The 23011-nt window shown below is 33.8% G+C and overlaps 1 protein-coding gene across 2 annotated transcripts; it reads right to left on the bottom strand.

Moving 5' to 3' along the window:
* Positions 1-14146: 14146 nt before the first annotated feature.
* SLITRK6 (SLIT and NTRK like family member 6) lies at positions 14147-20805 on the bottom strand. 2 transcript variants are annotated; one of them, XM_074378404.1, is made up of 2 exons: positions 20263-20805; positions 14147-17984 (listed from the first exon to the last, which is right to left on the bottom strand). In XM_074378404.1, exon 2 carries the CDS (start codon positions 17873-17875, stop codon positions 15347-15349), a length of 2529 nt encoding a protein of 842 aa, XP_074234505.1. In that variant the 5' UTR covers positions 17876-17984; positions 20263-20805; the 3' UTR covers positions 14147-15346. The 2 variants fall into 2 exon arrangements, with proteins under 2 accessions (XP_074234505.1, XP_010955193.1); XM_010956891.3 differs by having other exon boundaries at positions 14147-17898; positions 20263-20804.
* Between the last annotated feature and the right edge of the window lie 2206 nt (positions 20806-23011).

Consider the following 23011-nt stretch of genomic DNA (forward strand, 5'->3'; position numbering starts at 1 on the left):
TGATCGTAAGATGAATACAAGTAACATTGCAATTCATAACATCAAGAATGTTCAGCAGATATGGCACTTTTCTTATTGGATGTTTAAATAAAAGAAGAAAATTGAAACCACTTTAGTAGGAAAATGTAACCAATTGCAGAAAAAGAGGCATTATGCTCAATGAGGAAAAAATAATGATCACAATATTTACACAGTACAATCCTTTTTAGCATGTGTCTACATTCACTGACTGGCACATTTGAAAAGCACAGTCTTTCAAATATGTGCTTTAATCCAGGTGACTTTATCAAGTTTTTGTATTTTCTTTCTGAGAATGTATCGCATTATTTATGATGCTTCTCTAAGTAAAGAATCAAATGATTTCTAAGACATTTGAAAAAAGTCAAAGCAAACAAAAATAAACCCTATTGTATTCCTTGAAAAATTGTTGAATAAAGATATGTTTCAAATGCCTATTATAATTTATCACATAGAAAAATGCAAAATATCTGGACCCAACTAGAAAATTATAATATTCTAAAGTATTCAAAAGGCAAATTTATCCAAGAACAGCTTAAAATTAGGACTTTATACTCTAAGACAAAATACATCAAGTTTAATAGAGATAAATGAAAACCTCATATTATAGTTTTTAGAACTTTAATTCCCTTCAAGTACAAGATAACTATATGATAATATAAGAAACAAAGAAATTTATATTTCAAAATGTTTCATGATTTAATAATAAGCCAAATCAACATAGCATTAATATTTTTATGTAGGATACAGTAAATCAATTTTACTTTACAGGTAGGCTTACCTATTTGTGGCTGAAAATTATTTATCAGATTTTCTACCTACTACTTGTAGATGACTTGGAAAAATACCCTCCCTTTATTTGCCTCAGTCTCTTCCAACTCATTGTTATTGTTCAGCTTTTGTCTCCAAATATTTTATCAATAGTCTTATGGTCTCTCACTAATACCAATCTTAATACATCAGTGAATAGTCCATTTCTCTTATGTTTTATACCTTTCCCTGGAGGGCAGGTGTGTCAACAGCAGTTACAAAATGCAAAAATAAAGCATAGAACTATTTAAACTGCGTTTGCCCATTGACATCTAAGTCAATTGTCAAATTGGAATCAAGCATTCAATTAAAATGAGCTTCAATTAAAGCACTCTCTCACAAGTTTTTCTTCCTTGCTGTGTATCCTTAGATGACTTTCCAATCTCTCCAAAAGTAGTTTATACATAAAACACCATCCTAGATGTGGTTACTGTCTTGAAGAAGAATAGAGTGAATACATATTTACTTTCTTGCTGTGATTTTTAACAATCTATAATAATCTGAAGATAATAGGCTAATAAATTAAAACCCTTAGTGTTGTAAACATGGGAAGATAGATGCTATGACATGTGACCAGAATATAATAGAATAAATTTGTTTTATCAATTTCTTTAACTATCTATTGCAACACCCAAATCAATTGACCAAATAGACAATTCTGTTTTAATTTACAAGACAGTAAGTCACCATCCTCACAAAATATATTAATTTTAGGAAAAAAGAGTAAAATTATAGGTAACTATGTCTTCTGCTATTGTCTTAAATCACCATCACCAAGTTACTAAATTTTCTCAGTAAAGTACAGCTTTGTTTTCTATAAATATCTGCGCCATTTTGCATTCTTGCCTATTGGACAAGTTTTTCAATTTCTCAGCATCTTCATCAACACTTATACTCTTTTGTTTTTGTTTTTTTGACGATAGCCAACCTAACAGGTTTGAGGTGGTACCTCCTCGTGGTTTGTGATTGCGTTTCCCTGATGATTAGTAATGTTTAGCACATTTATATATATGTATGTATATTTTGGCCATTTGTATGTCTTCTTTGGAGAAATGTTTATTCAAATATTTAGCCCATTTCTTAATCAAGGTATTAGCTATTTTACTGTTGGCTTGTAGGTGTTCCTTATGTGTATTTTTAATTTAACCCCTTATCAGATGTATGGTTTACAAATATTTTCTCCCATTCCATAGGCTGTCGCTTGGATTAGCTGCTTAGACATATATAGTCTAATTTTCAATGTTCTATAAATGGTCAAAAGGTGATTGGAGATTTTGATAATCCACCACTCATCTGCTTTATCCGAAATTTAAAGAGAAGTATAATAAATATTATGCATTAACCTATGATTCTTTCTCTGAGTTATCTTATCTTTCTTCATGAGACCAGTCACCATCCAAATTTTGGGTAGTCTATAAACTGTTCAATTTTCTAAATAATTTCTCTTCTTTAGAGTATCTCTTATATTCCTAGTAATTATCTTACTCTTTTATTCAGAATCATTTATCTAAATCCAGGATGTTCATTTTTCTCCTATTTCCAGAAAAGTTCCCTGGTTCCACTACCTTATTCTAGTGCTTCTGAAATTGTAGCCTATGAATTAACTGTTCCATGATGATCAGGTGAAAATACCCATTCACTCCCTGCCATCGTTATTAAAACTAAAGCTTGCCAGACAATGGCATAGAGTAAAAGGCACATGCAAAATTAATCATAGCTATTTATATATTTTGGTTGGTGTGCTAAGTCTCTCTTAGAAAATGAAATGCTCCTGGGAGAATAAACCTTGTTATTGTTTTTACACATTTTATACTCTAAAATGCCTCACCATATTATTTACACTCAATAAAGTAAGCTGGACATATTGAACTAAAATACTTCAATTACATTTTTAATCAAACTTTCACACTCTTGGAAATACGTAAATGTCAAGAAATGCCAATAGAAAAATAAATTCTGTTTCATAAGCATTCTTCTAATTTCCATAAATTCCTTGACTACATATGTTCTGTGATCAACTGGACTTACTGATGTATAAAGACAAATTCCTTTCAAGGCAAACTGTAGCACTGCATTTATTGTCTCAGTTTAGTCATGATCTAAGGACATGTTGGAAGGGTCCTAGGTCTCAGTAGAATTCAGGTCATCCTAGGTTAAAAGGAATTACTTGAATGGAAGCTGATGTTGAAGTACAGGTCAGGAAGCCCAATTCTTGCTGAGATGGTGACCCTGCCATGAACAAGGCTTCCAAGTAGCTTTGCCCAGTCTCCATTTTTGCCCACGCTGGATGCAGAGTTCTAAGTACCCTGCAGAGAAAAGCTTCAATATATGTATGAGGAATATCTCAGAAGCGAGTAAAATGCACAATCATCTACTCATATTATTACCACGGGTGGTGCTAACCATTTGACTCCATCAAGCTTCCATTCTTTAGTGCTCATTACCTCAGTCACTATGGGCCAAACACCGTCTGTAATAGCAAAACAGAAATGGAAAAACCTGTCTAGACAAGCACAGTAGCAGCCTAATAGTGAAGACAGTGCTGCTTCAATGAAATGTAAATGAGATAGACTAGCTTGCACTAGACGTGTGTACTACTCAAGAGTTACCACAGAAGTGGTTATTCTCAAAGTGGCAATTTCTTTGTAAGCTCCTCTCCAATTAAGAGGTATTATAATTTTTAATCTTTAATGTCTTTTGTTATTTTATAAAATTGTGTAATATTTTCAAAGTTATTAAAACAGTACAAATTATTACTTCAGCTTTTATAGAGGTACAATGCATTTCTTATGTCTTACAAATACTAATTCTCCTTGGACAGTACATACACTTTTCATTTTGCCACTCAGTATTTCTAGATACTGTTTTCTTAATCTAACCAGATACCTTGACAAGACTATTTAGAAAAAGGAAGATTCATTTGAAAGTTTTCACAGGCTAATTATCTGTATGTTTATACTTTCTTTCTTGCCAATTTCCTTTTATCTTTATAGCACATTCCACTCTGAATAAGAGGAGATCAAACATAAAAAAGTCAATGACAGTTTTATTAGCAGCCAAGATTTTGTCTTTGTTTATAAAATCGATGCTATGAACTAAAATAAGTTTGAGGATATAGATTCACTTAATCCAACAATGTTATTTCTTGTCAAAATAATGACAAATTGGAAATTCCTTTATTCTGCAGATCACTGATGATCGATTTGTGAGACTCCTTATATTACACCATATAAACATCCAGTGAATTAAAATCTGGTACCAAATAATAATTTTTTGAAAAGATAATGAAAAAAAATCTCTAAAATTCCATAGGATTGATTGTAGGTAATGCTGACTCTCATCTTAGTTTTTTCTGAGACTTTCTGTGGAATTTAAACAATATATTTTGCTTTTGCTTTTTCTTTTAGATTTTTAAAATTTCCCTTTTGTAGTTAGTATAGTCATACTGGCTGAGAAATTAAGAATTCTTAAGAACTTGAAACCTCTGTGAATTACATTCATAACTTTCTTCCTAGTCAAAACACCACACTAGTCATTTAATCTTTCTAAACAATAATTATTTTCCAAATGAGATCTGCACATTATAATCCTCACATATCCTCACATACCGGTTATTAACCTCTCTTCCTGTAATTGTCACAAAAGGTTGAATCTTCCATAATTTTTGAGAGCTCCAATAATTAAATGCTTTTATTTTTATTCTATTTGATGTTTTATTGCTGTAAGGATGTGTGACTCATGCACTAGAAAAAGGATCAGAAAAAAGTGCTTTTGAAAGGACTGAATACTCTGGGATGAAACTCTAGTCTTAGATCAATTCATGTTTCCTTTGAATGTAATACTAATTACACAATTATGTGTCACTGCATTATTATTTTACTAAAGTCCAAAGCAAAAAGACTGATCATCAGAGAAGTTAATTTTCAAGTGAAAGGTCAAGGTCATTTGTAATTATTTGCCTTTAGAATTCTATTCCTCCAGGGTTTAAAAAAATGTATTCCTGAGGGAAAAACAAATCAGCTACAGAAACTCAAATATAGTATGTCCCTTTAATCTGGAAATTTGCAGAGAAGGCTAGTACAGAAAAGGCAGTATTAACTTTAACAAAGGCAACAGGAAATTGTTTGGTGAACTACGACCCTGTAGTAAAACTGAAGTCTAATCACATCCGGATATGTTATGAGATATGGAGTTGGACATTACCTCATCTTGAATCTTATAGTCATCAATGGTAAATGTGTTTCTGGACCCCTGAATGGATAAATAGAAATTTGAAAATTTATTTTGAGATTATTGTACATGTTTTTATACATTAACACATATATGCATGTGCATTATTGCTAGATGCTTCGTTTTTTAATATGTCATCCCTAGAAGTACTGAGATTAACCTTTTACCGAATACTATTACTATGAATCATTACATTCCTTATTTTGATGGATTATTTTTCCACGATTATGTAACTCAATATGAGAATTGGGAAGAAAATAATTTTCTGGATTTAGAAATCATTTCTATCCAGGCTTTTCGGCAGTACATGCAGTGATAGCACAGAGCTCTTAAGCATCATTAGTGTAGATACATTTCTATTGAGGAGCAAACACCTTCCTAACTCACTAAACGTAATATTCCTGAGGAGTGACATTTTTTTCTCATGTTACTCTCATTTATTTCTAATATTCCTTCTAAACTGTGAATATTTGGCCTTATGTCCATCTGAATATATACAAAAGAGATGCATCACAAAGGAACACATTTTCAGGAATCCAGCCAAAACAAAAAGGTACAAAATTGCACTTAAAAACACACGTCATTTGGAAAACATACACACTAATTTAAAATCACGATAAATTGAAAAAATTATGTTGTTTTTTTTCCTTCTGAATAGAAAAGGAATAATAATTATACATTTTATTTTCATTTTCCTTCCAAATTTTATGTATTTTCATTTGGTTTCCATCTGAATATGTAGATGACTATATACTTCGTAAAGAAATATATGTTTAATACTGAACCCAGCTGATGCATGTAGTACAGAACTGTATTTAAATGAAATGTGTGCTATTGAAAAAGTGTACACACTAACTTAATATCAGATAATAAATTCAGATTGTACGGCTTTTAAGAAGTCATTTGAAAAGCTAGCTCTAGTTCCTTAAATTATTCTTCATTATTCTATTTCAATGAAATTGGAAGGAATTTTTATCATTTTCTACACTGGGATGATTTGTGTTTTCTGTTTATATGTTTCCTATGTATCTAAAAATCAATGAACCATAGGAAGATGATATTACAGGCAAGACTCTCAAAACTAATGTCTCAAAACAGAGTATTAAAAACTGAAATTTGAAAGCAGTTATATTATCACAGTTTTAATGATTCACAAAAACAATGCTTTACTCATGTTATTGAAACGAATCCTTCCCTGCCTCTTCAGGCTTCTGGTGGTGACCAGCAATCTCTGGTTTCTTGGGGAGTAGACGGTTGCATCACCCCAATTTCTGCCCCTATAGTCACATATTGTTGCCCTTGTGTCTCTCTGTGTGTCAGTACATGATCTTATTATAAGAAAACTAGTTCCTGGATTTAGGACTTAGCCTAATTCAGTATGAACTCAACCAATTATCCCTGCAAAATTCCATTCCACAATAAAGACACAATATGTCTTGGATGAATATGAATTTTGGAGGACCCTATTCAATTAACTACAAGATCTATAAAAATATTTCTTCAAAATGGTAGAAATAATTTTATTCAAATCATATGTAAATTATTTAACAAGTAGGATATATAAATATTTACATATTTGCAGGTATATTTTATATATTTATAAATCACAAAACTTTTGCTTTTCTTTTTATGTTAAGGATGTGGAAGTCAAATGACTTAACAAAAATACATTTAAATTTTTTGTGTATCAGTTGTTCTATATGACTTGTTGGGGAAGGTTACCCAACCGATCTGAATTATATTTCTTTCCTAAAAGGTGTATTATTTTTACTTTCATCAATTTTTATTACTATTAAGAGTTAGTGAACTGTTTTGCTTTAAGAGCACAGGTTCTGGGGTTCCAAAAACCTTAGGGGAAATCCAGGTTGTACCACTTTCTAGATGACCAAATTTGTGTCTCCATTTCCTAGTCTGCAAATAAGAATAGTAACATTTCATAGCTTATAGCATTATTATGTGGATCAAATAATAAAATCCAAAAGGAATTAGAAAATATATATTACAAATGAAAACCAAACTTTGCATTATGAAGCAAGTTTTATATTGTTAATTCTTAATGACTTACATTGTCAAATTAATAACTAGGCAAAAGTTTTCCAGTGTTCCCATATTATATCATCATTAATATTATGTTAAAAGTTTGTATTTGGATGATGTAAAGTCATGATTGTAATACTCCACTACTCTCTGAAATACATGTATTTCCAAGAAATTTGTTTTGAAATTGAATGGAATGTAAACAGCCATATGGAGACTTCAGAATTCTCAAATACCGAACGTTACTGTTTATATTGATGATAGGTTTAAGGCAAGATTAGAAGCTAAACAAGCATATTCAAAACTAAAATAATACGATCAGGAAGATTAAAAAGGATAATGTTTGCAAATGTGAACAATGTAGTAAATGTAGTATTTGCCCCAATCAAATGAAATGGTATTCATTTTCAAGTGTTTTTCTAAAATTATTAGGAGATGAACCATGATAAGGTGGTGGAAGCAGGAATTTTCCAAGCAAGGGAAATCTGAACTTAACCACTACTATGTGTGTGATTCTGAGAAATTTAACATCTGGAGTCTGGTTGCCTTCATGGGTAAAATGGGGATAATACTGTAAGTCACAGATTAGATATGAGGATTAAACTGAGTACATATGAAGCACCTGCAACCGGGTATCTGGTAGGCAGATACTAAATTGTAGCTATCTTTATCATTTCTGTAAACTTCTGGGTATAATACAGCCCTTATAAAGAACACTGCTAAGAAGAGTCCTGCTAAGCTCAGTGTTTCACATTTACATTCAACACTCTATGTCTTCAGGAAATTCAGACCCAATGATACTAATCTTTACAGCTTGACATTTTTCTCTCTTACATGTTATGCCCTCTCAGATGTGCAATAATATGTAGCATTAATGGCTCTCAGGTATTAAATATAAAGACTAAAATAAATTACACTGTAAATAATAAAACGATCCATTGTTAAATTGTACATGATTTAAAAAAACCCAACATATTTTTGTTGCAACAAATGGACATCCACATGCTAGAAAAAAAGTGAATCTGAATTCAAACCTTACACCCTTCACAGAAATTTACTCAAAATGGGCCATAGGCCTAAATAGAATGCACAAAACCAAAAAACTCTTAGAAGATAATATGGGAGAAAATCTAGGGGACTTGAATATGATAGTGACTTTACAGATACCACAAAAGGCATGATCTGTAAAAGAAATAACTGATAGGCTGGATTTCATCAAAATGAAAACTGTTCTGTGAAGTACACTATCAAGAGAGTGAGAAGACGGGCCAAAGACAAGGGAAAATATTTGCAAAAGACATGTCTAAGAAAGATCTGTTATCCAAAGTACACAAAGAGCTCTTACAACTCAACAATAATAAAACAAACAACCTGATTTGAAAAACGGGCTGAGAAGTTTAACAGACACCCCACCAAGGAAGATACACAGATAGTGAAACAGCACATGAAAAGATGCTCCAAATCACATCATCATGAAAATGCACATTAAAACAACAACGAGATACTGCTACACAGCTATTGGACTTCCTAAAATCTTGAAACACTGACAACACCAAATGCTGATGAGGATGTGGAGCAACAGAGACTCCCATTCATGGTTGGAGGGACTGACTGCAAATTGGTACAGGCATTTTGGAAGACAGTTTCGTGTTTTGTTTTAAAGTTCCCATATTCTTATATGATCTGGGATTTATGCTCCTTGGTATTACTCAAATGAATTGAAAACTCACATTCACATGAAAATCTGCACACGGATGTTTATAGTACCTTTATTCATAATTTTCAAAACCTAGAAGCAACCATGTTCTTCTGTAGGTGAATGGATGAATACATTGTGCTACATCCAGACAGTTGAATAATATTCAGCACTAAAAAGAAACAAGGTATCAAGTCTTGAAAACATCTGGAGGAATCTGGAATGCATAATACTAAGTGAAAGCAGTCAATCTGAAAAGGCTGCATACTGTATGATTTCAACTACATGACATTCTGGAAGAGGTAAAACTTGAAGCAGTAAAAAGATCAGCCAGGGAGAGATGAATGGACGAAGCACAGAGGATTTGTAGGACAGTGGACATATGCTGTAGGATACTATAGTAGTGAATGAATATTGTTATACATTTGTCAAACCCATAGAACTTGCAGCATCTACAGTGAATCCTAATGTGAACTGCAGAGTTTGGGTGAAAATAATGCATTAATGCAGATTCATCAGTTATAATAAGTGCACCTCTCTGGTAGAAAATGTTTACAGTGGGGGTAGCTGGGCTCTTGCAGACCAGCAGATGTGTGGGAACTCTGCATTTTCTGGTCAACTTTGCTGTGAACCTAAATCTTCTCTAAGAATAAAATTTATTTAAGAAGAAAAGTATAATCATTCGTGTTATAAACTGTCTAGGATTCAAATGATAAATTCATTGACATAATGATCTTAATTTTAACTTCAAGCACTGCCATGCGAATGTAGTCACTTCAGGCAGAGGAATAGTGAAAATATTGGATACCATAATCTCTATATGTGTGATAATCTAACAGCACTCAAATTACATACTGCTTATACATGAAGTTTCAAATCAATGCAATATCATGAAAACTATATGTACTGCATTTTCCTTATCATGTTTGGGACTAAGAAATAGGATAGAAATAAAATTCTTAATAAACACTTTAAAAAATGTAATGAATATTGAAAATTGTAAATCTAAATTTTAAAAAACCCTACATAATGAGTTTCTGTCTGCTACATGTATATGGTGTCCAATCCACTAAATCATTCAGCATTTTTCTTGCTGTATCTAAAGTGTGTTTTATATCATCTTGAATATTTTAGAATTATATAATCCATGTCTAGAGCTACTCAAACGTTTATTTTTTTCTTTCATGTTAAGTTCTTACCTAACACAGAAGCAAGGAATACACAGAAGCAAGACATACGTTTTCTGTGATTCCGTATGTGTTGTAAATATTCATTGTCATGATGGTCTAGTGAAAGAAGAAGACCACTGTCCTGAGAGTAAAACAAAACAAAATAAACCAAGAACAACAAGACAGGGTTCCAATTCTGTCCTTCTTACTCTTACTAGATGTATAATGTAAGGCAAATTTCTTAAGTCCTTTATTTGTAAAACGAGAAAATTAGAAGAGATCAACTCTGGAAGTTTAAGATGTGCTGAAATCTTGTTTCCTGCATCATAATACAATGTCTTCAAATATATATATATTCTAAGCTGAAGTACTTCAGAATGCTAGGAATAGGCCCCAAAACATGTTCGTGAAAGCCTTAATTGATGATACCATATGTAGCATTAAAATTGATCTTATTCTTCCAGAATCATGACGCCTCTTAATTTTCTTACTTTGCCATGTATCAATATATTAACTTATAACAGTATGAATCATGAAAACATAGTAACAGAGACATATATCTTTGGATTGCTCACAACACCAAGCAAGGGGATGGAAATACACTTAGTATCCATTCACTAACGGTAATCTCATCACTGATAACAATACAAATTTAAAATTGAGCATGTTTGTCTTGGCAACAAAATGATTCATTTTGTGTGTAGCATCTGTTCAGGAACTTTATAACACCAAATACAATGACATAACTAATCACTCAGAGATTGTATATAAGATGAGTAGCTCAAAAAAAAATTTACTCATTTACAGATAATCCATTTTCTCACTGGTGGAATCTTAGAGATGTAAGAGGCAATAATTACTTGTGGAAGGCTGGATCTTCTGATTCCCATGCTTCTAATTTATGGGAAAAAAATTGCTCGATTTAAAAGGTACGCAATTTTAAATCATTTAAACTAGAAATACATGAATGGTTGTGTGTATGTGTGTGTTTGTGTAATTTGTTCATTTGAATTGTTTCCATTCTTTATGCACTAATCTGCTAAGAGACATTTTTAACAGTAGACTATTTGTCTATTTGTTTTTTCTCTCAAAACAGCTAGGAAAGGATTGTACCTCTGGGGGTCTCCTCTATGTTACATATGCATAAGAATAGATGTGCGTATAGTAAACATAAATTCAACTTTAAAGAACTAGTTGTGTTCTATAAAGCAGATAATGGGCTTTATTTCCATATAAGTCAGAAGTTTGTTAAAGAATATAATTTTATTCTTTATATTCATCTTATTATCATTCAGTGATAAACAACTATTATATCCTGTATTTTATTTGAGACATTATTTTGGTTATAAATCTCAGGGAATATTTGGGCGAATATCTATGTTTCAGGATGTATGGAATTGAAAAGACACAATAAATATTGTATTTGTAATCACTTGTCCATTTGTCATCAAAGAGATCATTCTTGATATGGCTGCCCAGATATAGGACCACTCCTCCTTGTCATTGTCTCCTTTCCTATTATAAAAGCTTGTCCCTTGATGATATGCCATCTTCTCAAGAAGAAAACTGCAGCCATTCATGCTTGAACCATGAAAGTGTTCAGGGAAAAGAAATAGAGAAGAATCCTTAAAGTCATTGTAAAGCCATTTCCCAATTACCAGGAGATCCAAACTTCTCTTCCTAAATAGTCCGCATTTTCTGCACATGGATTAACTCTTTTCACGTAGAGAACAGTGTCCTCCAAAGGTAACCAGGTAGAGAGTCTTATATATGGGAAACATCGTGATCCTTCCTTAGGTATTTATTTATTTGTGTTTAAAGAAAGGAGTTTATTGTCCAACAATTCTGCAATTTAGTAGTGTTCTTCTTTTAAAAGTACCTTTGATTATACTTATATTAGTTATCATAGACTAATAAATAGTACAAATAAAGTGTGTATATATTAAGGCCCTCTATTTGTCTCCATCCATCACCTATATCATCTTTCTTAGTTCTCAAAATACATATTTATGTAGTTACATATAACTACATATAATCATGTATATATGTAAAGATATAAACTGGTGTATTAAAAATTTACATTTTACTGATTTTAATACCACTTTTTTTCAATCTTGGATTAAAGTTTAAACCTTTTAAATTAATTGGATCAAAGCATGAAACCAGCTTGAAGACCACTTAGATGGCACTTCCATTCACTTACTACTAGAGAAGCAAGGAAAGTTTTTCTCTCCTGCATGGTTTCTGATAGATTCAAAAGAGAGAACAAGCATCTAATGTTTTTTTTTAGATGGAATATAAGTCAATGAAAGACATCTGAAGAGCACTCATACATTTTCAGTAACTATTTTCATGATAATTTAGTGAAAATGATTTCTGAAATACAGATTAATACAATTTGTGTCTAACAGATGGACAGAATTCAGAAGGTTTCAGCCAATAGGCTTGATACTACTATCATGTACTACAAACATTAGAGATTCAGACATGAGTCAGAAGTTGCACTGATGTGCAGTAATTAAAGTGCAACTTCTGTTTAAATTTTTTAAAAAACTAGGATAAGGAAAAGTCTAGGGTTTTTTTTGTGTGTGTGTGTGTGTGTTTTTGTTTTGTTTTGTTTTGTTTTGTTTTAGCATGCCCAGGTACATGTGAATTCAGATTTGTGACTCTGAATCTAACAGTTAGTTATACAAAGAGACCACCTTGGCCTTATAAGTAAATAATCAAACAGGGAATAGAATAAAAATTCTCTTGGAGTGAGAGGGACAAGAAACAGGAAACACAGGTAAAATAACCAAAGTTCTGAATGATTATCACAGGTCACAAGACCCGTTAAGAGTTAAAGACCATGACTAGAGTTCCCAACACTCAACTACTTGTAGCAAGGAAACAAATCGCAAACGAAAGTTTCCATCATGAATAAAGCATTTGAGCCTTTAAAATCTCTTACTCTTTGGGAACCATAATTATTTCTACACCATTGTGAGTTTTACATCCAGTCTTCCATGGGATTTTAGTCTTGGAATTCTGTTTAATTTGGGGGATATAGTTACATGACTTTATAAACAACTTTGTTTCATCCTGATTTTAAGGTGAAGAATGAATATTACTATTTTAGGCAATTAATAATGAATAAAGATTCTAAAAATGTTTCCCTCACTCAAAAGAGAAGAATGTTCCTGAGGACATGTCTCTGTCTGCATCCATGGATCCATTCCAAAGGCCCTCCGGGCAGCAGAATTTCTCAAGTCTCTCTGATAATCAGAATCGGAAATATTGGCAGATGATCTCCTGAGCAGAAGTGCAGTAACCTGGATTCTGCTCTTGCTTTGTTCTTTTCTTCAGACTATAACTTTTAAATTCATGCTTTGGAGGGTTTAATACTCATTATTGCACTGAATTTTTTTTAGTGTGTACACATATAAAGCATTCCATATTCACATAGATTTCCCTTTAGTGACCGTTAATTAAAAAAAGAATTCCCATCCCCTCTCGTAAGTTAATGAAGAGATTTAAGTTTTCAATGAACCTTTTAATGCATAATTTTTATTGTTTTTTATTAATATATGCAATAATTTTTTAAAAACCTAGTGGTATGAAGTCATAATGGACTCAATTATTCTTCATGCCATGCCACACAGGCCTCTACAGTTTTTATTAGCAAGCAGGCTTTTCATTCAAGATCAAAGAAATAACATATATTTTGTTAGTAGTGCAGATAGTTGAGGGTTGGAGAACCAAAACATTTAATAGAGCACTCAGGAATCATTTAAAATAGTGTTAGGTAAATTAAATACATCCTCCATAATAGGAACTATGTTCCTTCCTAGCACTGTGAGTGGATCTGAGTGGCGTTCAGGAAACAGATTGCAAAAATATGCTCTATGATTAATTCTATAATCAGGAAGAATAAAATTAAATCATTTCTATTTGTATTAAGTGGGGCAATGATTTGCCAGAAAGGGAAATCTACTGGTCAGACTTTAAGTCTGGTTCCATGTCAATCACACTGTGACACTGAGTGGCCTTCTTGCATGTGGTGAACAAGATGCTTCCGTGTGGGTGACGACAAACAGAAATCTCATTTGACGCACGCTTGCCTGTGTGCCTGCTGCATCTGTTTGTGTTCATCCTGACCTGACTGAATTTCAGGTCAGACTCATTGAAGAAAGAACTTTTAAGAAGAGAGTTTTCATTTTAGTTTTATTGTAGTGAGCAGTATATTTCATTTTGTTAAAAGGCACCCAAGAATAATTACCTTTGTGAACCAAAAATATACAAAACTGTACAGAATAAATAGTTCATAAAAATCTAGCTATACTTTCTTGTAAAATAAAGCTACATTGTCCCACTCCTGAGGCAACTTAAACTACTTACCCTTAGACGTGCCTTTTGCTACTAATGTATGGCAACTATCAGTATACATCAATAAAAATAAAAGAAGAGTTTGTCCTATTTGTTTTACACCAGTGAATTCTTACTTGCCACAAGTAACATATGTCTATCATGGTATTCAAATTTACAAAGGATTAATGCTATGAAAGAAACCAAACTTAATGGAAGCACTAATTATATTTACAGTTGAATATCAGTAGCATTTAAAAAAATATCCCAAGAATAAGAATTAAGCTTTGAGCACAAATGACATACCTTAGTTCACAGCAGCATTAACAATAAGATTGTCTACACAAAATGTGCAGAAAAACCACGAAGTTTGCTTATCCATTCCACCTGAACTGTTAATCATTCTTATTTTTAAATTCAGAAAGCATAGCTGTGGCATTGTTTTAATCCTCAAAGGTTCAAAGTTTGGGGCCACTCATAGCCTATATAATTTGACCTTCCATTTTTTTCTTTACTGTCACTATTCGTAATTTTAAAGTTTCAGTTCCTTTTGCCTTTATTTCAAGAAAATTTTGTGTATCTAACAATGTACATTTTTGTAGTACATACACTGGTTTTATAAACAATATATTTCTTACATGTTATAACTACATATGCAGGTATACTTTTTAAAAGACGAAATCCAATTCTAGTTAATCCATGGGTAATATAATTCAAGAAAATAAGGGTTGCTTAAATGTGGAACCCTTTGAGATGTGCAGGAGGACTTCCATGAAACACTCTATGTGTATGGGAAACTATTACTATAATCCTTGAATGATTCACACACAAGGATTTATTTTATTGGGGATAGACATAATTGCCTGAAGACAACGCAATGGCTTCTCCCAATGATCCCTGAGTTTCTTTCTCTTCTTTTTTCCCCTATAGGATTACTGCTGTGCTTAGGATCTGATTGATGACACACTCATGTAAGGCACTTATTTACAATGTTTGGACTTAAGACAGAATCACAGCATTTCTGCAAAAGCCCTCAAACTCTCTACGTTTGCTGCTCCAGGACCTCTAAGTAGTCAGGTTCAGCATGTAAGTTAGCTTTCAGCTCAAAATACTCATTTTTAGTCTGTTCCACTAATACCTTCCTTGGCCTTGAGTACATTAATGTCTCCATGAGTTTTAACTCTTCATGGGCTCCTGGATAATGTACCTCCACATCAGGCTGAAGTTGAGCAATGTTTTTCCTTAGGTATTCTGTGATTCCCAGTTGCTGAAGTTCTCTTTCTTTCTCTAAAATGTTTCTATATAATGAACTAGCGTCCTGGAAAGACAAAAACTCAGTGGATTGGTCTGTGGTTTTGTACTTCATATTTGACCCTGTGAGTGGGGAGTGATTTTCTCGTTCTAAAAGACTTCTTTGGAGATGTTTTGCATCACTTCCCTCTTTCTCATTCCTTTCTTCTTCTTCTTCCAGATGCTTCAGGCCAAAAGATGGACTTCTGTAGACGTGAACCATGGGGCTCACCATGTGCTGCTCGTAGAGTGATGCCGTGGGTCTCTCGGTGGTGTGGTGAGTTGTTTTATGGCCATACATGCTGTACTGGAGATGCACAGGACTGTTGTCTCGCATCTGCTCGTCTGCTTGTTTCTTTTTGGATCTCCTCCTACGGTGGAGAACAAGAACCACTATCCCTGCAGCACAGAACACGATAGTTATGAATACAATCAGCAGTCCTAGTATTAAAACAGATAGCGGTACAGCATCGGTAAGTGATTTAAAAATAGTATCAGCTGTAGTTTTGGTTGTAGGAGTGTTGACGATTATGTAACTCGTCTGAGTTGGCAGGGATGGGTTATTGACCAAACCTGGGCATAGAAGTTCACTGTTGAGTGCTTTTAGTTCCTTTCTGTCTAGGTGCTCCGGAGAGGTGCAGAGTATTTCATCTGTCACTGTGTTCTTACTTAATTTTTGTATCCATTGCTGCAGTCCAACCAGGTCACAGGAACAGTCCCAGGGGTTGTCTTCGAGGTCAATCTGGGTCAGTAAATCAAGGTCATCCAAGATATTACTTACAGGTAGATGGGTAAACTGGTTTGTTTTAAGGTTTATCCTTGTTAGCGGAACCCCTGAAAAAATATGCGGTGGTAAAACTTGAAGGAGGTTGTTATTTAAATAGAGGACTTTAAGTTTAGGCATTGGATTAAAGGTTCCAGGTAATATTTCCTTGACGCCATTGTATTCAAGATACAAGTATTCAAGACTGTGGAGACCGAGGAACATCCCTCCACTTAATTTGGTCAGATGGTTACCATTCAGATAGAGTTTCTGTAACCTTGTTAAATTCATAAATGATCCTTCTTCAAGAACCTCAATGCGATTGTTCCCCAAGTGAAGCATTTCCAAAGTGAAGTATTCCACTAGATCAGACTTCATTAACGTGTGAATAATATTCCCCGCGAGAATAAGCTTTCTAGGATTTTGGGGAGGAGGTTTTAGATCTGACAAGCTTTCGATGTTGCGTTCTTGACAGTGTATAAGAAGTCCCGAAGGGGACAGTACTTTGCAGTTGCATGGAATTGGGCAGTAGGGTCCCGGAAGTTGCGTGGATGGCTTTGTAATATAAGGTATTAAACCAGGTGCTTTGGTGGGTGGTTTTAAAAGAGACGTGATCTTGGTTGACATGCGGCTATCGCTGACTGAAGATGTCACTGCCAGATGTAACGACCCCGAATGATCCTCGTGCTCTTCGTAGACTGGCGGGGTGGGGCAAATCGATTCCTTTTTCAGTCGGCTTAAGATGCTTCCTTTGAAGAACGGAGGGCTGTTGCACACAATATCACCAATTACAGACTGTGGGGGCATGTTTTCCAACCAAAGTTTTAGCTGTAGTAAGTCACAGTTGCAGGCCCATTTATTGTCCTCCAGCTGGAGATCCAATATTCGGCCAATGTGTTCTAAAAACCCAACATAAGGCAATGTTTGCAACTGATTTCCCCGAAGATCTAGATGGGTTAAAGGAACGAATCGAAATATGTTTGGAGGAAGACTCTCAATCGCATTGTCATTTAGAATTAACACTTTAAGTCTGTGGAGCTTGCTAAAGGCACTTGGTTCAATAACTGTAATAAAATTGTTATCTGCTTGTAGGAATTCCAGGTTTTCCAGTCCATGGAAGGTATCCTCTTTAAGAATTTCTAAAGAATTGTGATTGATATGCAGTTGCTTAAGGAGGCCAAGGCCATTAAATGCACCAGTCTCAATATCTGCGATATTGTTAAATCCGAGGTGTATTGAGAGAGCATTGGTAAACCCAGAAAAGTCATTTGTGTGAAGCACTGTCAGGCCATTATTTAATAAACTGAGGTGGAAAGGTCGTGATGGTGGCACGCTTATTTGGGATAACTTCTTGATCCCTTTCTCTTCACAATTTATGAGCATCGTGCCGTCTTTTTCCTCACAATTACAAAGAGAATCACAGGAGCCTCTGGCTGAGGCAGAGGACATAGGAGATTCGGACTGTGAAGACACACAGGCCAAGAGAGATGAATACAAGAGATGAATCCAAAGCTTCATGGTGTCCTGTGATGGATCTGACTCTGTAAAATAGAACACGAAGCAGTGGGCTTTAGTGGGCAGGACCAGGGAGGAGAGGACGTTGACATTTTCAAAATGATAGGTTTTCCTTTAAAAAGCAAAATATGGATTACACTGAATATATAAATACATTGCTTCATCTATCTTTTCTTTTATTTTTTCAAATATTATGATCAGCAGGTTTGTTTTACTTTTAGCTTGCATTGTGATCAAAATTTAAAATTTAGGTCAAGGAGAATTCAAAATATTCTATCAATTTGTGTTCCCATCTACCAAGTAATCTGCATTTTAAGGGGTGCTGGCTAAATGGACCTTTGGACTTTGATATAATGCAAAGGTGTATATTTGAGAAGACTCTAACCTTTTTTTTTTTAACTCAAACTAGATGAATCTGAGCCTGAATAAGGGATTATAGTAAAGGACAAATATGTAGGTATTAGCCAGAAGGTCAGAGACTATAGAGAATTCAAAAATAATAGTTGGAAAGAATGAATGCATGCATACATTATGCACTTCCTTTATTTAGTTTTATTTTTGAACTGGATATCACCATATAGCATCTAATAACTGTGTCTGTGTTTAACCTGCTTTGACTTTGATCAAAATACTTATTAATTTCATTATCTATTTAAAAATCTTGAGAAAAATATGTCTCTAACCGTATAATAAAGTAGAACACCATAAAAGAATTTCGTTTTAATTACACTGTCTAGGGAAGTTTCTATAAACCTAGTAGGATCAGATATGTGTGCTTAAAGGTGTCCATTTGAATTTCACTTGAGTTACACTTTATATTGACTTTCTAGAGGTAGAATATTTACTGCTACTTTTTAATTCTACTGTCGATAAGGTTAATATCATAAAAACTAGAGAAGAAAAATTGATCTTCAACACATATTTCCAGCTACTATAAAAAAGTAAACAATGCTTCCTATAAACTTCTAGTAAATGACTGCCTAATGAGGTCTTGAACCAGGCTCTAGGGCACTGAATGTCACCACATAATTAAGCAATTGATCTCCTTTGTCATAAGGCTTAATGCTGCAAACAATGAACTCTGAAACAAACTTCACTATATGAAAATATTTGAGGATATGTCTAATTTGGTAAAGAAAAAAATGATAGCTCAAGATAACAACATCATACATTAAAAACCTAATACATGCATCTGAAACAGCAATTTTCAAAAAGATTCTAACTCTAAAATGATAGCAGTGGTCTGGTAAATACTTTGAACTCTACTGGTATCTAATTTTATTCCTTCCCTTTAAATATTGTGCCTTAAATGTATCTAAACCAAATTGAAGGGTTAAAAAAACCCCATATTTTTTAACTATTCAACTTTTGGAAATGGTCATTGCTTTCATTTTTCTGGATGGACTATGAACAGTAACTCTGAATCTAATTAAAATTCACAATCAGATGACGCATCCCAGAACCCAATCAATAATCCTGAAAAGAAACTTTCTTTCCATGAAAACACATTGTTTTATTGAAAGCATGTATTAAAAGCCTGAAAGTTTCTGAAAGGCAAAAGACCACCAAAGACACAAAACAACAGAGCGCCTTTCTATAGAAAGGAAAAGTTAGCAGACTGAGTGTTTCCATAGGGAAATAGTTTGATTTCAAACGACTCTGCGTGCTGTGCTCAGAATCAAGCAGCCTGTAGTTCAAGTCTTCAACTGGTGGACCAGCTTCCACAAATACTAAAGCTACTTCTCCCTAGATTACTGAGGAAGAAGACTATTCATTTCACCAGGCACAATATCTTGAGAAAATAGTAAATAAATTTTAGATGAGAATCTCTCCTTACTTTTTTTTTTTTTTTACTCTTATATGCATTTTATGTTTTTCAAAATGTCCCAGGGAACAGTTTCTAATCTTGTCAGAAATACACACAAATCTGAAGGGTGGTTCTACTTTGACAACATCTGATACAGTGTTAAAGAGGTCAAAAAAATCTCCATTTACGTATTTTCCAGTCCAGAAAAAAATAAAAACGGTATACAAAATACAAAGAATCTTTTCATATTCTGCTTATATTTCAAATTCAGCGATGGTGTTTGGAAGTAATCTTCCCTTCAGAAAGCACAGTTATTTCGTTTCCAATAACAAACTGCGTGCTGTAGAGACATAGTGGCATATTATTTTACTCGTTCTTCTCTGCAGCCAGCTGTGGGACTAAATGTCTGCTGCTCGGAGAAAACAGGCATCTGCTCCAGCATTAGTTGTGCCAGTGAGCCAGAATGAAACTGGATATCCTCTAATGCAAAGTTATTTTTTTTTTAAAGAGGCAAACATAAATCCAATCACTTCAGGAGAATGCAAAAATAGGTATCAGAAAAGCCGGGAAACATTCATCTTACCTGTAAAGCAGAGACTTCCTGACGTTATCTGTAACGCACAGCTGGAAGAGATGTTCAAAGTAAATGCAGTTTCTTTATTAAAAAAGCAAACACCAACTACCACGTACTTTCTTCTCAAATATCACTTTTTGGCAAGTCCCATCTCTTCATAAAGTGAAAACCTCTGGTCAAAGACAAAATGCTGAGCATTTCATTGAAAATATTTCAAGCAGAGTGCATCCTAGATCATCCTGAAGCAGTTGTCCTTTTATTCCCCAATTAAAATTCACGGCATACTTCACAGCTATGCTGACTTTTCTTGCATATAGTTAACCATTTGCAAGCTGCTGAATGCAGTAAATAAGCAAGATGTTTAACAGAGCTGGGATTGATCACTCTTGCTTTCTGAGGCCGTAGATCCAAGCTGCAGCAATGTTCTCTTTCCTCCCTTTCTAGTCTTTCTTGTTAGCTCAGTTTGTTATTAGTCAGATTGCCAAGGGCTGGGAGGTAGGCGTAAATAAAGAGACTTCTTGGCTTTTGACTCAGCCTTTAAGCCCTTCCCCATCAGAGCGCTCTAATCTGCCAGTGTCATTTAACACAAGAGACAGCTCCACCTTGGGACTGAACTCCTCCTCCTGCAAACGGTCTTTCCTCTCCCTTTTAATACCACAGATAGTGCAAGTGAATTTTGATGGAAATAATGACATGTAGTTTTAAATGTTTAATAATATTTTGTGTTATAGCAGGCTAAATAATACATTATATTAAATTCTCATCTAGCACAGGACTGTACCGTTTGCACACGTGTGCAGAGAAACTGCAAGCTTGCTACCTGTAGAATAGTTGCTTCAGGCTTTTTTAAACTAGTATTTACAGTCAGAATTGTGCACTAATTAAATCTTAAAAATGTTAACATGAACTGCTTTCCTGAAACATTCCTATTTTTGTATTCAACATTGGAAAAAAACGTTTAAGCCTCATGTTAGAGACTCTAAGTTTTATACTTCATTATTTTTTTCCCTACAGCTCACGTTCAGTAGTGAGACTGAGACAGGTGAGAAAAAGAACCTCATTTCTAGTCTTACTATTTGGATTGGAAATATGCTCACTTAAAATATATTCAAGAACCTTTATTACAAATGGTTGTCTTTATTCGAACACAGCTTATCACTCTAAGTGTATGAAATTATGTCTTTTCACATAAAATGAAACAAGTTAAATGAGTATATAGAGTATATAGTACATATTACAATAACCTGATTTTTATGGCACTAGCTCAGAGAGCAATTTTTTTCCTAAAAAAGATTGTATGTAAAAAGTTACTTGGTTCTTCTTCAACTCTTTAAAGTTTCTGAATCATCACTAATGAAACTCTCAACTGTCAGGTTCTTTATTTCCCCAAATGCCTGTGTTTTAAAAATCATTCCTCTTTATCTACATTCCAAGGACCTGAACTTTTTCACAGCCAAAATGAATATACTAGATGCTGTCACTTACTCATTTTGAAACATTCTATGTTTAGAAACACTCTTGCCTATAGCTTCTAGAGGTTGCCTATGTAATATTAGGTCTTATTTCAGAAAAAAATAAAAGCTATGTTTAAAAAAGAGATTGTATGCAGCTTAAATCATCAAAACAGGAAATTTTCAAATTAGATTATTGTTTAATGGTTGTCTGCAGTTTTGCACTGGATTTCATAAAGTTTTAAACCCTTAGTGTGAAACAGATTTTTTTAAAATATAAAGATTTTGAGGCAATTTCTCACTTTCCTTTGTGTTATATTCTTCACTCACTTATTTTAAGGGCATTGTGTGCTTTAAGGTAGAATCAAGATTATGATACAGATGAGGGTGTGGAGAAAGAAAATAAAGATAAGGGATAAGATAATAAAGAGAATACAAGAGAATGAAGGAAATGAATTTCTTTTAGGGACAGTCTGCTGCTAGGTGATGGCCAAGTTAGCTTACATCAATCTAATGATTTAGCGAGGTGCTGACAAAAAAGAGTTAGATCCAGTGAGACAACAAGCAACTAGAATAATGTTTCTTCCAACACTGTAGGTATAATTCTTTAGAGGCATTCCTTAAGGTTTTGGAGGAGAAGTCACAGGAGAAATGGACATACAGTCTGTGGTGGAAAAGATGTTCAAATAGATGTGGGAAAAATGGAACTACATTCCTGATAAACAGGTGGAGGTTTTCTCATTTCCACCAGTTTGAGGAGGTGTTGATTTTATTCATGATATATACCTGGAATGTAGTTGATGTTATTTGTCTGGACGCTCTTGCCTCCATATTTTTCATGCATAAATTATTGGGTAACTACATGATAGTAAGGGAGAGAAGGAGTGACTAACAAGACTTTTCTTTTTTTTAAAGAATTCTCTACTTCTGTAAGTTTTGGGTGGGAACATTAAGAAAAGCTAGGTTTAGAATTATTGTTTGAGGAGCATTCTGTAACTTTTAACTTAATTCAAAGGAGTAATATTGATAATGAATTACTTAGCATTCTGTTAATAGTAAAATGCACAATTTAGCACATTCAAAATGCTTATGGCTAAATCTGCTGATCTCTGTGTTCTGTTAACTGTAATTCCTCAGGTGTTTCACTAAGTCAATAATGCAGGCATCTTTTCCAAAACGCTCATAGCACAATGTGTTCATTATTGTCGGACAACAGTTATTTCAGCAACATTTTCAATTTCCAATAATTACATAGAAAAGTAATTTCCCAGTGTAGCTTCCTCCAAGTTTTAATAATAAATTTAAGT

The sequence above is a fragment of the Camelus bactrianus genome, chromosome 14 (genome assembly GCF_048773025.1).
Source record: "Camelus bactrianus isolate YW-2024 breed Bactrian camel chromosome 14, ASM4877302v1, whole genome shotgun sequence".
Classification (NCBI taxonomy): Eukaryota; Metazoa; Chordata; class Mammalia; order Artiodactyla; family Camelidae; genus Camelus; species Camelus bactrianus.